This window comes from Cajanus cajan, chromosome 7 (assembly GCF_000230855.2).
Source record: "Cajanus cajan strain Asha chromosome 7, NIPB_CcT2T_4, whole genome shotgun sequence".
Classification (NCBI taxonomy): domain Eukaryota; kingdom Viridiplantae; phylum Streptophyta; class Magnoliopsida; order Fabales; family Fabaceae; genus Cajanus; species Cajanus cajan.
This window is the reverse complement of record NC_138523.1, coordinates 33,712,475-33,726,848: the sequence shown is the minus strand read 5'-3', so window position 1 is coordinate 33,726,848 and position 14,374 is coordinate 33,712,475. Positions and strand designations below refer to the sequence as shown.

The window sequence follows — 14,374 nt, the reverse complement described above, 5'->3', positions numbered from 1 at the left end:
CAAGGGGTATGAGTCCTTGGGGCATGATTTGTTTAGGTCGGTATAGTCGACACACATACGCCACTTCCCCGAGTTCTTCTTTACCAGGACCACGTTTGCCAGCCACGTGGTGTACCTGACTTCACGGATGAAGCCAGCGTTGAGTAGTTTCTATGTTTCGGCGACGATGGCTTCCTGATGGAACTAGTTGAAGTAGATTGATGTTTCTTCAAGAGTTCCATGCTAAGGACCGAAATGCCTTGAGGTTAACACCTTGAAGATTCTGAAAACTCCTTTGAAGAAGCTTCAATGGAGTAGAAATCTTAGAAGGAGGTTCGGTTACTTCTCTTGGATGAAGAAGCTTGAAGAACCTAGGTTAAGGTTTGAAGAACTTTGGAGAATCCTTAGAGGAGGTGTTCTCTACGGTTTCTATGAGTGACTCTTGAGAGAGAAATCAGAATTTTATTTCTCTAAGTGTTCAAAAGTGAGTACAAGAGAGGTAATTACAAATATATAGGGTAGAGGTAGCTTCTAGGAGAAGCTAACCTTAACCATGGTTCACTAGGAACCATGGTAAGGTAAGCTTAACTCCCACGGTTTAGCAAGCTTGTAGGAGAAGCTAACTTTGACCATGGTTCACTTAAGAACCATGGTAGAGTAAGCTTAACCTACTAAGGTTTAGAAGCTTGCAAGGCAAGCTTCAAAACCAAGAGGTGTTAGTTCAAAAATTCGGCCAAGGAGGAGAAGATGAGCTAGGCGGCCTTTGGGTCATTTTGCTCCATGATTTAATTTGAAAATTCTTGATTTGGTTTAGTTAGGTTTATCATATGATGATGAGACCTAGCTAAATCAAATCTATGAAAAATTAGGAGCAAAATGAGCCCAATATGCAAAATTTTGCCTAGGCCCAACTCAGGCCCAATTTCTAAACACACACCCTAGCTTTGCTAAATGCCACCCCTTTTTCCCTATTGAAAAAATACAAAATGAATGTATCAACTAGGGAGGTTAAATGGAGTTAAACTCTTCAAGTAACCTACCTTAAAATCAATATACAAACACTAGTTAAAAGTAAGTAAAGTGTCTCACAAATACAAAGGCAAAAAGTGAACCTATACAAAGAAACTATGTACAAATATATGAAAAGGTCTTGAAGATCATCACATTCCTGGGTTCTTTTAGGATATCACCTCTTGGATTCCTTGGCCTTGGCCATATTCTATCATCCCCTCCCTCTTGAAAAGGATTTGACCTCAAATCTCGAGGGTCTTCATGATTATTGGCCACACCTACAAATATATAATAAAATTCATTAGAGGTGATATTCTCAACAAATAAATGTGAAAGGAAAATCCTAGAAGGAATCCTTTCATGGAACCTAAAGAAATTTATGACACTAGACCTACTAATATAATGAATAGGATCCTCTCCTAAACATAAACTAGGTATATTTCTAAATCCTAAAAATGTGCTTAAGCTAAAACTATAGCACACTAAAGATTTAATCCTAAAAACTAAAATATCTTGCCTAAAGTACCCTATGTGGTAAGCTAGACATTTCCAAGAAAATAATGAAAATACTACCAAGAAATTTCCTAAACAATTTTGGATGATATTATTTGTTGGATAGTTATGAAAAGAATTTGTCACAAGGAACCTTGAAGGTTCAGATGTTATATCCAACAAATAATATATTCCATAAATTGGGTGCATTATTGACACAACTAAGGTAGGAAGACTATCTACCCTGGGCACCACCAAGGAAGTAGCATGAGAAGTAGAACTAAATGAAGTCCACTTCTCCTTCACAAAATCTTGAAGTTGAGATTCTTTTTCTTTAAAAATAATGGATTTGTGAATCTCTTCTTCAAGACTAGTGGCAGCGTGAGGGTAAGAGTTAAGGTCTTTATGAATAAAGAGAATAGTTTTCATAGGTTCTTTAGTGATAAAGCAATTCTCTTTAGACATAAATCCCTTAGAGGATATTTCTTCCTCTTTACTCTTCCCTACCTTTTCTCTTTTTCTTTTGTTTTTCATTTGTGCTTGATCCTCAGCTACTTGTTGAGGTGAGAGAGGATAAAGTACAAATTTCTTTTCCTTGTGAGTGAAGGTAATTTCATTAGTAAGACCATCATGTATAGTTTTCTTTTCAAATTGCCATGGTCTCCCTAACAAAATATGACAAGCTTCCATTGGTACTATATCACATAAAGCTTGGTCCTCATACTTCCCAATGGAAAACTTGACCTTCACTTGTTGGTCAACTACTATGTCACCATCCTTATTAAGCCATTGCAAATGATAAGGTTGAGGATGTGGCATAGTAATTATACTCAACTTTTTAACCAACCTAGTGCTACAACAGTTGCACCATGAACCACTATCAACAATGAGAGAACAAGCATTATTTAAAACATTACATCTTGTATGAAAGAGGTTCTCTCTTTGTGATAGGGTACCACTAGGTTGATTATGAAGGATTCTCCTAAGCATTAGGAGCTCTCCTTCATAAGGATAAATGGGCTCCACTTTGGACCTTTGAAGCTTTGTTTCAACCTCACTCTCACTAGAAGAGGAGGTAGTAGTCTCTTCTTGACTACTAAAAGTGTCATGCCCCCTTAAGATCATGACTTTCTTTGTAGGGCATTGAGAAGCAATGTGGCCTCTCCCTAGACACTTGAAACATTTAATATCACTAGTCTTTGTGCTAGTGTGTGGAGTGATGAGATCTTTATCCTTATCTTTGTTTTTCTCTTTCCTCTTAGCCAATTCTTTGGAGGGTTCTGAAATAATTTTCTTTTCAAAAGGTTTTTCTTCCTCCATGTAGTCTTTCTTAAGAGATCTAGAGTGGGAGCTTTCTCTTTTAGAAGATTTTCTCAATATTTGTTGTTCTACCCTTACACAAAGTTGGACCAAGTCATTTAGGTCCCTGTAGGGTAGTAGCTCCACTTGGTCTCTAATCTCTAAGTTAAGACCACTCATGAATCTGGCTACTGTAGTGGCTTCCTCTTCTCTAATACATGCCCTCATCATGTATAGCTCCATTTGTTGCCTATATTGTTCAACAGTCATATCTTTTTGTTGGAGCCTTTGGAGCTTATTCATAAGCTCCCTGCCATAGTAAGAGGGAATGTGTCTCCTCCTCAATGCACTCCTAAGATCATTCCAATATTGGATAGGAGGATCATTGTGGAGACGTCTTTCTCTTTCCAAAGAGGTCCACCAATACATTGCATGCCCTTGAAAGCTAAGGGTTGCAAGAGGAACTTTCCTTTCTTCACTTACCCTATGGCAAGCAAAGAGTTGTTCTACCTTCATCTCCCAATCAAGGTAGGCCTCCACATCATCCTTCCCAAAAAATTGAGGGAGATCCACCTTGGATTCCCTAGGTTTAATAGTTCTTTTTGGGGAAGGTTGATAATGGTTACCAACATTAAGGCTTTCATTAGGAGATGTGTATTGTGAATGTGAACTCCTACTCTTTTTTCTATGTTTTCTCATATTTTCTTTCAATTTTTCTTCTTCTTGTTTTAAAATTCTCAATTCTTCCTCAAGATAAGCAAGTTGTCCTTCTCTTTCAATTCTTTCCTTCTCTCTTTGAATGGACTCTTGCTTTTTCCATAGTTTAAGTGATTTAAGCTCTTTAGTGATGTAAGAAAGAATTTTTGGAGAGCCATCACTTTCACTATTGGAGGAATTTTGAGACATTTTAATTCAAGATATTTTTTTCACACAAAAATAGTTTTTATGAAAATAATATTTTTTTGAAGTGCTTTAGACTTGGCACTTGGAGGTCTAAGAGTACAAATTGAACTTTGGAGGGAGGTGAGCTACTAAAGAGCCACTTAATAACCAAGCCTCTTCAAGTAAAAATCTCTAAACCCCCTTGTACTTTTGCCTTGCACAAATCAATTTTCACAAAGTTATTTTCTCAAAGAAAAATAACAATCAAGTGCCTAAGTGTACAATTTATATGGTGCTTGAAATCATAAAGAGCAAGAAAACATAAATTGCTTGAAAACTTAAATGACTTAAAACATAAATTGCTTAAAACATAAATGACTTGAAAACATAAACTAGGCGTTGAAAGCAATTAAACCTAAGTGAGAGCTTGAAAGGCACCAAAGACCTTCAAGGACCACTCTCACAAGTACTACACGGAAATTACTATGAAAATTCTTAAGGAGAGATGGAGATACACCAAAGGCACTCCAAGACACTCCTTAATAAAGGCCTTGTACAAAAGTTTAGAAGACAAAAATTACAAATCAAATGAAATTCAAATTTGTTTCAAATGAAATGTAAATTCACACTCCAAATGAAATGTAAATTTACTTTCAAATGAATTTAGTGGCTGCACTTAAATTCAAAGAAAACAAATTAGCCACTAATTTAGAACAAATTTAGAGATGGATTTTGTAAGGAAAACAAGTTTTAGAAACCAAAATTTCCGTCACTAAAATTTGTCACTAAATTTTCACAAGAATTTTCACAATTAGCTTCACTCCTTCTTGCTCCAATTCAGCCACCAACTGCAGCCTCACAAAGGTGTTTCACTCCTCTTTTTAGAAGTAACCTTGAGGTTAGTCACTTCTAGGTGTTTCCAAGAGCCTAGCCACCAAGAGAGAACAAACTCCCTAAGCAACCACCAAAGCCTTCAAGTGGATGTCCTTTGCCTTGGCCTCCTACACCTTTTAAGAAGAACTCAACCACCTTCAAGACTGGAATATTAGTGCTAAAACTGAAAATGAACAATTTAGAATGGCTACACCAATTGGTGGAAAACAAATGAGACAAGACTAGAAAGAATTCCACAAAAAGACAGGCAACAATTAAAGGAAATTTTGAAGGCTAGCACACAAAGATTAACCTAGGAAAGGCACTAGAATGGATTACAAAATTAAAAGCTAAGATTAGAAAACAAAATAAGACACAAATGATATGGCTGGACCAACAAAATATGTAGGCAATCACACATCAAAACCGAGAGCAACACTTAACAATTTTCACTCCTTTTTGGCTTTTTCTTTTGCTATTTTCTTTCTTTTTCTTTTGCAAAATATTTTTCACTTGTTTTTCTATTAATGTTCAGGAGTTTCAATGCCTTTTAATCACTTATAAGTCTCGGTTTGAATATAGAAAAACTGCAGCAAAATTTTTACACAAAACAAAGGTTTCACATGCATGTTTCTTTTCTAGTGCTTCACAATTTTGTAGTATTTTAGGTCAAATTTTTAAGCACATTTTCCTTTGTTTTTCTCATGCATTTAAGACACTCACACCTCTGTTTTGTCTCTGTTTTAAGGCTCAAAAAAAATTTTAATAAGGTTCAGCCACTCAACAAGACACAAGAAACCTAATAGGAGTAGTGTTTAACAATTTTTTTTGACAAAACTTTTTAACAAGACATAATAGAAACCTAACTCTAAGAAATTTGCTAGGACTAATAGCAAATTAAGAACTCAATCATGTAAAACAAAAGCACATATGGTGAGGTACAAATTCAATAAGAAAAAGACACACAAATTTCAGACACAAAACACAAAACAAAATTAGGTCAAACAAGCTAGTCTAGGAAGTTTCAACATACAAAGGACTACACATGACTTTCTAAGACAAAACAATTGATTCAAAAGCAAAATCTAAACTCAATGCATGTTGTCCAATCACGGACACATGTGAATGAATGGAGATACTCAATCAAAAACAAAAACGCACAAGTATAGGAACCTAAAGCACAACAAAACCGGTTTGATTCAAGAATTAGAAGAACAAGCAAATATGAATCAAACTATTATTATGTGACATTTTGGATCCATCAAAGTGTGAATAAAATCTAGATCCATTCAGCAAACATAGATTTAGACATAGACAAGGAAGATACAACACGGATTTCAAGTAGAAAAAGTTAGAACAAAAACCTCAAGAGCACTAGGCTCTAGATACCAAAAATGATGGAACTAGTTGAAGTAGATTGATGTTTCTTCAAGAGTTCCATGCTAAGGACCGAAATGCCTTGAGGTTGACACCTTGAAGATTCTGAAAACTCCTTTGAAGAAGCTTCAATGGAGTAGAAATCTTAGAAGGAGGTTCGGTTACTTCTCTTGGATGAAGAAGCTTGAAGAACCTAGGTTAAGGTTTGAAGAACTTTGGAGAATCCTTAGAGGAGGTGTTCTCTACGGTTTCTATGAGTGACTCTTGAGAGAGAAATCAGAATTTTATTTCTCTAAGTGTTCAAAAGTGAGTACAAGAGAGGTAATTACAAATATATAGGGTAGAGGTAGCTTCTAGGAGAAGCTAACCTTAACCATGGTTCACTAGGAACCATGGTAAGGTAAGCTTAACTCCCACGGTTTAGCAAGCTTGTAGGAGAAGCTAACTTTGACCATGGTTCACTTAAGAACCATGGTAGAGTAAGCTTAACCTACTAAGGTTTAGAAGCTTGCAAGGCAAGCTTCAAAACCAAGAGGTGTTAGTTCAAAAATTCGGCCAAGGAGGAGAAGATGAGCTAGGCGGCCTTTGGGTCATTTTGCTCCATGATTTAATTTGAAAATTCTTGATTTGGTTTAGTTAGGTTCATCATATGATGATGAGACCTAGCTAAATCAAATCTATGAAAAATTAGGAGCAAAATGAGCCCAATATGCAAAATTTTGCCTAGGCCCAACTCAGGCCCAATTTCTAAACACACACCCTAGCTTTGCTAAATGCCACCCCTTTTTCCCTACTGAAAAAATACAAAATGAATGTATCAACTAGGGAGGTTAAATGGAGTTAAACTCTCCAAGTAACCTACCTTAAAATCAATATACAAACACTAGTTAAAAGTAAGTAAAGTGCCTCACAAATACAAAGGCAAAAAGTGAACCTATACAAAGAAACTATGTACAAATATATGAAAAGGTCTTGAAGATCATCTCATTCCTCTGGGTTCTTTTAGGATATCACCTCTTGGATTCCTTGGCCTTGGCCATAGTCTATCACTTCCCGTCTTTCACCGCCGACCTTCCTCTTCCTCTGGGCGACTGGTTTTGCCTCCTTGTTTATCGCTAGCCTGTGGCAGATGAAATCTGCGTCTATGCCTGGCATGTCATCGCTAGACCAGGCGAAGAGGTCGGTGTTTTTGAGGATTTCTGTTTCGAGCTGTTGCCGCAGCTCTGGGGTCAACTGTTTGCTGATCTTCGTGGTTTGCCCGGGGAGTTTCCCGATCTGGAGGTCATCGAGCTCGTCAACGGGGTTGGGCCGTTCGTCGTGAGCATCGGATCTCGGATCAAGGTCTGAACTTCTTCGTGGCTGGTGTGAGCCGCAGTGGTGGTGTTGCTCTTGCATTGTTCACCGAGTGGGGCAACTTTCAGGCTTTCAGTATAGCATTGTTGTGCCACCTTTTGGTTTGCTTTGACGGAGATAATCTTCCCATCATGTCCTGGGAACTTCATGGTGAGGTGCGGGGTAGACACTACTGCTCCGAGTTGATTCAAGGTTGGCCTGCCGATGATGATGTTATAGGAGGTGTCGGCTTCCACGAGGAGGTACCGCACCATGACCTGTCTTGAATCCGGAGGTGCTCCGAAAGTGGTTAGTAAGTCCACGTATCCCCGGGTGTGAATGCTTCTTGCTGCAAAACTGACTAGGGGTTCTGTGTGAGGTTGTATGAGAGAGTGGGGAATGTCTAACCTGAGGAACGTTGGCCAATATAGGATGTCGGCCGAGCTCCCATGGTCGACCAGGGTTTTGTGAACCTCCCAATTAGCTAACGTCACGACTATAACCATGGGGTCATCCTGGTTGGGGTAGACCCCGGCATAGTCGTTGCCGGTGAAGGTGATCGTCGGCGAGCTCTGATGTGAGGCAGAGGTAGTGAAGTGCACGTGGTTGGCGTTGCGCAGGTACCTTTTCCGGGCCGAGCTGCTGGCGCCTCCTCCTGCGAAACCTCCTACAATCGTGCCGACCATTTCCCGTAGGGGAGTTGATCCTGCTTCCTGGTTTGCTTGGCCTTGCAATGCTCCGCTGGGATTGAGTTGAAGGCCGGAGGGGTGATCAAAGTGTCGCTGCTGGAGTTGGGCGCGAATGCGCTCGTTTTCCTCGCGTAATGCTGCGAGGTTCGCCGCGTTGGCCGTCCGTACTGCCGCCAAGTCGGCTTCGCGCTTGGCATGTATGTTGCGCAGGTCAGTGTCATGTCGCTGTCGTGTCTGTTCGATTTGGTCGATCAGTCTTCTCAAGGTTGCAGCGTCGCTGTTCATGGTGATTGAGTGTTCAGCTTCGTCTGTTACTCGTCTGCTATGGCTTCTGGTGAATACCATACGGGTGGCCGATAAGAGCTGTCTGGATCGGCCCCACGGTGGGCGCCAAATGTTCTTACCGGAATTTGTCGTAGGGACGATCTTCCAAGTAAGATTGGTGAGCCTCCTTCACGGGTACGCTGGTGCTCCAAGATGGGGGTGGTACCTGCAAAAGAGACTCCGATGCTAAAGTTAGGGTTTGTATGAGTAATAGTCTCGTATATGTAATGCACGTACCTTAGTATGATTTAGGGTTGCTTCGGGCCTTGGACCTGAGATAAGATATAATATGATTAGATAATGGACCTCGTCTGGGGCGAGATCTTCGGGGATCAGTTATGATTCATGTAAATACCGAGCTGGCGTCACGTGGCGTGTGCCCGAGGTCATTCTGTGCTACGGTGCCGAGCTCGGAACTCAACTCCATAGTGTGGATAGTACAATATATATAATATTGCTTTTGTCTCAGTTTTTAATTAGATCATTACAATTTTTACTTATCTGAGAAATTTTTTTAAAATAATCAAGTTTCTCACAAGATTAATAAGTTCTTCACACTCTTTCAATAATCATTGAATTCATTATTATCTCTCTTATTTTATTTTTTATTTTTGAAAAAGTTTAACAAATTAGAAATCTTTTCATACTATTTCAATTATTATCTTCAAAAAAAAAATTTAATTTTTTTTAACGATTAAGATGGTATGAACTATGAAATGCCTCTTCTTCCACTAATATTTATAACAAATACCAATTATATAATAACAAAATTGCACGTTAATAAAATAAAACATATTATCTTAATATATATAAAGTGGAAGTAGTTCTTCGATTATAATTTTTCACTCATTTTTCATTTAATACTCTATATATTTACTATAATTATTCTTTATTAAATGTTTTTTGGTTACAACTTCTAACTAATTAATTTAATTTATTTGTTTAATAGCAATTACTTATGCATACAACCATGTCAAATTCTTCATTTAGAGTGCCAAATAATTAAAAGATTTGAACCTCTTTAACTCTTCCTCTATCTTGCTAGCTTTAAATAATTTGTACGTTTCCAACAAATAAATTTTGTGGACATTTCAATATAACACAAATAGTAAATAAATAACAAAAATAATATTTTCTTAATCGTATGCTTAATTAGCCTTTTTTTTCTTTGTTATGTATAACTTATAAAATGGAGCAGTTTTTTTATTATAATTTTTTGCCCATTTTTTATTTAATACTTTATATATTCACTACAATTTCTCTTTATTAAATTTTTTTGTATTTACAATTCTTGACTAATTAATTCAATTCATTAAATTTATAAAAGTTAATTATACAAGCAACCATATCAAACTCTTCATTTAAATAATTAAAAGATTTGAGTCTCTTTAACTCCTCCTCTATCTAACTATCTTTAAATGATTTTCATGTTCCCAAGAAATAAATTTTTGAACAATTTTCAATACAACATAAATAGTAATGTAAATAATAATAATAATAGTTTTTTAATTGTATGCTTAATTAGTCTTTTCTCTTTGTTATGTATAATTCATTAGCAAGTTAATTATGTCAATTTAAAAAAGTTGGAGGAATTGAAGTAGTTCTCCAATTGTTATTTCCAGCCCATTTTTGAGTTAATAATACTCCATATACCTACTACAACTACTCTTTATTAAATGTTTTTCTGTATACAACTCTTAACTAATCAATTCAATTTATTTATTTAATGACAGATAATTATGCATCAAACCATGTAAAATTCTTTATTTATCGTGTTAAATAATTAAAAGATTTGTGCCTCCTTAACCCCTTCTCCATCTAACTAATGATTTCAATGTTCTCAATAAATAAATTTTGTGGACAATTTTCATGTATAACACAAATAGTAATGTAAATAAATAACAAAATTAATATTTTTTATGTTTAATTAGTTTATTTTTATTGTTATGCATAATTTATTAGCAAGTTATGTCAATTTAAAAAATTTGGAAGAAGAATATTTTTGTTTACTAATTTTTCTATACTTTGATCACATCTTGCAATGGAAAAAAAGTAATGGGACATTTTTTCTATAAGGGTAACTTTTGAAAAGAACTTCAATAATTAGTTATTTATTTGAATTAGTTATATATTGAATTTTTGTTTTAAACTCCCAATTTTAAGATAATCTTTATTCATCATAATTTATTATCATTTTAAAAATTATTTTATATATTTAAGAGTGAATTCATATAATAAATATATCAATAATATTTGATCATAATTGATAACGACGTTAAAAGATTTGCATGTGAAATAAGAAGAGATAGAAAAATAAAAAAGGAGAAACCCATCTGAAAACTGAAAAAAAAAATATTGTGTGATGAAAAACTTAAAAAAAAAATTGAAAAGTTCATATTGTAAACTCAAATTCTCATTGAAAAATTGAAGCTAAAATTATGTCTACTTGAAAGATTTGAATGGCTCTTAATTAAATTTCAATCTTCTAATTTTGTTTTATATTTATTTTTGAAAAATTGATACAATAATTATGTCTTTAATTTGAAGTGCAAAATTAGCTCAATTTGTTTTATAGGTTATGATTGTATATATTATGATTTACACATATTTGAATATGGTTATCAAATAGTAATATGTTAGGCTTTATAATTAGTGGATGAAGATACAATATTTTTTTCTGTTGTAATTAAAAAACAACATATTATAAGTTAATAATATATTAATATATTTTGAGTTTATTAAAAAATAAGTATGTATATCGCACGGATTACGAATTAGTATAAATTCACAAAAGCCTATATACTATGAGTGTAATTTTCGTTTGAGAAATATTATACTTACAGAGGGTAATCAAATGTTAAGTCGTTATAGTAAGTGAGTATTTTATTTTGTAGTTTCGTCTGTGGTATAAGAACTTCATCATTATAATTAATTTGAATTTGAAATAATACTTTCGTTTAATAAATGTGAGATAGTCGTCTAGGTATGGGTGTTTGAGCACCTTAGTATGAATCTAGGGGCGAGTTTTTTCTTAAGAAACAAAAAAGGAAATATATGTATTATAACACCTTACCCACCGCAAACATGCACGAGTCTCATCTCTATTAATTCTCTACCTTATTATAAGGTTACACGAACCTATCTGAATTCTCAAAATGACCTAAACTACATAGATTATCAAGCTTAAACTTTTATATGTAAAATAACAATTATGTCATTTTAATATATTAAATATATTTTTAATCATTACTATAAATGAGACTAAAAATTCAATATATTTTTCAAAAAAAAAAATAATTTAGTTACTTAAAAAATTATTTATTATTCCAATTAAAATAATTTAACCCCGCTGCTGTATAAAAAGAAATGCGTATAAAATTATAATGTTGGAGTAATATTTACGTAACTTTTCGAAATTCTCAATTTATTACGTCGATCGCTTGGTGAGAGTCGAGTCAAATTTTGATGAGTCAAGAGTCACGAACCAGTCTTTTGACTCATTTCTCAATTACATCAAGTCCTACTAGGCGGCAACATTGAAAACTTTTTTACATTATTTTCATATACAATAAATTTATAGTCCCAATACTATATCAATCGTATAATAAATGTCACATTTTTTAAAAATAAGCTGTAAAATAAATATTTTTTAATATAATATTAATTATCTCTTTTTTATTTATACATCTCAGAATAATCTTTTTAAGATAGCAAACATTATGTTGTAGTATTTTATAAAAAAAAAATATTAATGAAATGATAAATTTTATAATATTATTATTTAATTGCATCTATTTAAACCTTCACATAAACGCGCCCTATTAATGAAATTATTTGTCGTAATACTGCTCAACAGCAAAAAAAAAAAAAAAAAAAAAAAAGTAAAAAAAGTAAAAAAATAGTTTCTCCACCCTTCCATAGCATGATGGACGCATAGCACATGTTGATTATGATTATGCAGCATGTTATACATACATAACACATGCATGATGGTATTGGTAGTGAGAGCCAACAAAGGCATTACCTCACCTCACCTACCGTTAGTGACTTGTACTCTATCTCCGTTCTTTATATATAACCCTCTCCCTTGCCTCTCTTTCCACTCTTCAAATAAAGCAGCAAAATCTTATCTTAGCTACCCCAACACAATATCCTATCCTAATACCCAAACAAACGCAAAATGGGAGAGGTTAGTTTTACTTTTAGTTTCATTCCTTTTTCTATAGTATCTGTAGATTCCTGGAATTAATTCCTTTCAACCACTAATTAAACTCGTGTCGTTTATGGCAGCAAAAGGACCAACCAAAGAAAGAAACCGAGAAGAAGCCCGAGGAGGGAGCCGCCAAGAAAGACGACGCTCCGGCCCCCGTCGTTTACAAGCTCGACTTGCATTGCGAGGGATGCGTCAAGAAGATCAAACGCACCGCTCGCCACTTCCCAGGTAATTAAATCATTCACTCTACATATTCCTCAATTTGTCGCAACAATCATACAAATTGAGAAAATGGCGAAAACATGCAGGTGTGGAAAACGTTAAAGCAGATCTATCGGCTAACAAAGTCACGGTTACCGGTAAAATCGACGCCGAGAAGCTGCGAGAGAAGCTCGCCGAGAGAACTAAGAAGAAGGTTGAGCTCGTCTCTCCTCCGCCGAAGAAAGACGCCGAGAAACCGCCGGAGAAGAAGCCGGAAGAGAAGAAACCAGAAGAAAATAAGCCTAAAGAGGTGATTAATTACTACTAATTAGCCTTCATTTTCCCTAATTAATTGAATTTATTAAGCTTAATTTCACTCACCGACTTTCAATTAATTAATACTCGCTTCTCTACAGAGCACGGTCGTTTTGAAGATCAAACTGCACTGTGACGGTTGCATTGCGAAGATTCGACGAATCATTCTGAGGTTCAAAGGTGAGAGAGTTGACCTAATTCGATTGTATTTAAACGTTTGATTATTTTAATTTTAAGCAATTGGTTAATTAATTATTGGAGTGACGGTTAAGTGGCGGTGTGGTTGTGCAGGTGTTGAAACGGTGAGCCTCGACGGAAGCAAGGACCTGGTGACGGTGAAGGGAACGATGGACGTGAAGGAGATGGTGCCGTACCTGAACGAGAAGCTGAAGCGAAGCGTCGAGGTGGTTCCGGCGAAGAAGGACGACGATAAGAAAGAGAAAGAAGGCGGTGGCGGCGAGAAGAAAGAGAAGGCGGAAGGCGGAGAGAAGAAAGAGAAGGCGGAAGGCGGTGGCGAAAAGAAAGAGGACGGTGGTGGTGCGGCGGCGGAGGCGGCGAAGGTGGAGGTTAACAAAATGGAGCATATGTACCCGATGGCGCCTCCTTCGTTCTGGTACGATGGACAGTTTCCCGGTCAAACGAGTTACGCTATGCCTATGGAGGTTCACCCAGGGTACGCTAATGGTAATAATCATTACGTGGAGCCAGGGTACGTGAACCAGGGTTATCCTATGCAGCCACCCTTACCGTACTACATGAACCCTCACGCCCCTCCTCCGCAGATGTTCAGCGATGAGAACCCCCACGGTTGCTCCATCATGTGATTCGTGTGATGCTCCATGCTTTTCGGTCACTTACGCAGGGACGGGATACGGGATACGGAATACGCAATACGCATGCCGTAATTTGTAAATAAAAAAAGTGAAAATTGAAGCGCGTGTATAAATTGAGGGAATGGACTCCGTGTTGTTAAAAATTAATATAGAGAAATTTTATAATATGGTAGAGTTTTGATATTATTATGTCATATCATCGGATATATAATATGTATTTAGGTTGGTGTTTAGAGATAGAGGAGAGCCGGCTGGCTGGAGAATCCTGTCCAGAACTCACATCACATGAGTTGTTCTTTGTTAATTTTTCTTAATTTTTAATATCAGAATAAATATATTTTCATTATTTCAATGAATTTGTTGATCGATCTTATCAAAACGTTTCGGGATTGGTTCTAAATTGCCTTGGCCGTACGTTGAAAAGTGGTTGCTTTCTCATTTGTCTCATTTGATTTTTTTTTCTTCCTTTTGGGTACATATGGAAAGAGAATTTTTCATTTGTGATTGTTAACCTAACAGTTCAGTTACTTCTTTTTTTTTTCTTTATGAAATAT

At 35.8% G+C, this 14,374-nt stretch overlaps 1 protein-coding gene across 1 annotated transcript; it reads left to right on the top strand.

Annotated features, from left to right (window-relative positions):
* The first annotated feature begins 12,288 nt into the window (after positions 1-12,288).
* On the top strand, positions 12,289-14,172 carry LOC109790448 (Heavy metal transport/detoxification superfamily protein). The gene is made up of 5 exons (XM_020349598.3): positions 12,289-12,447; positions 12,549-12,699; positions 12,780-12,982; positions 13,089-13,167; positions 13,279-14,172. The coding sequence occupies exons 1-5, from the start codon at positions 12,439-12,441 to the stop codon at positions 13,809-13,811; spliced, it is 975 nt and encodes a 324-aa protein (XP_020205187.1). The 5' UTR covers positions 12,289-12,438; the 3' UTR covers positions 13,812-14,172.
* The last annotated feature ends 202 nt before the right edge of the window (positions 14,173-14,374 follow it).

What these genes read in the sequence shown, in the direction of transcription:
- LOC109790448 (XM_020349598.3), top strand. An exon ending in CACCGCTCGCCACTTCCCAG is followed by an intron (nt 12,700 to 12,779) that starts GTAATTAAATCA and finishes GAAAACATGCAG; the next exon opens with GTGTGGAAAACGTTAAAGCA. An exon ending in AAGAAAATAAGCCTAAAGAG is followed by an intron (nt 12,983 to 13,088) that starts GTGATTAATTAC and finishes GCTTCTCTACAG; the next exon opens with AGCACGGTCGTTTTGAAGAT.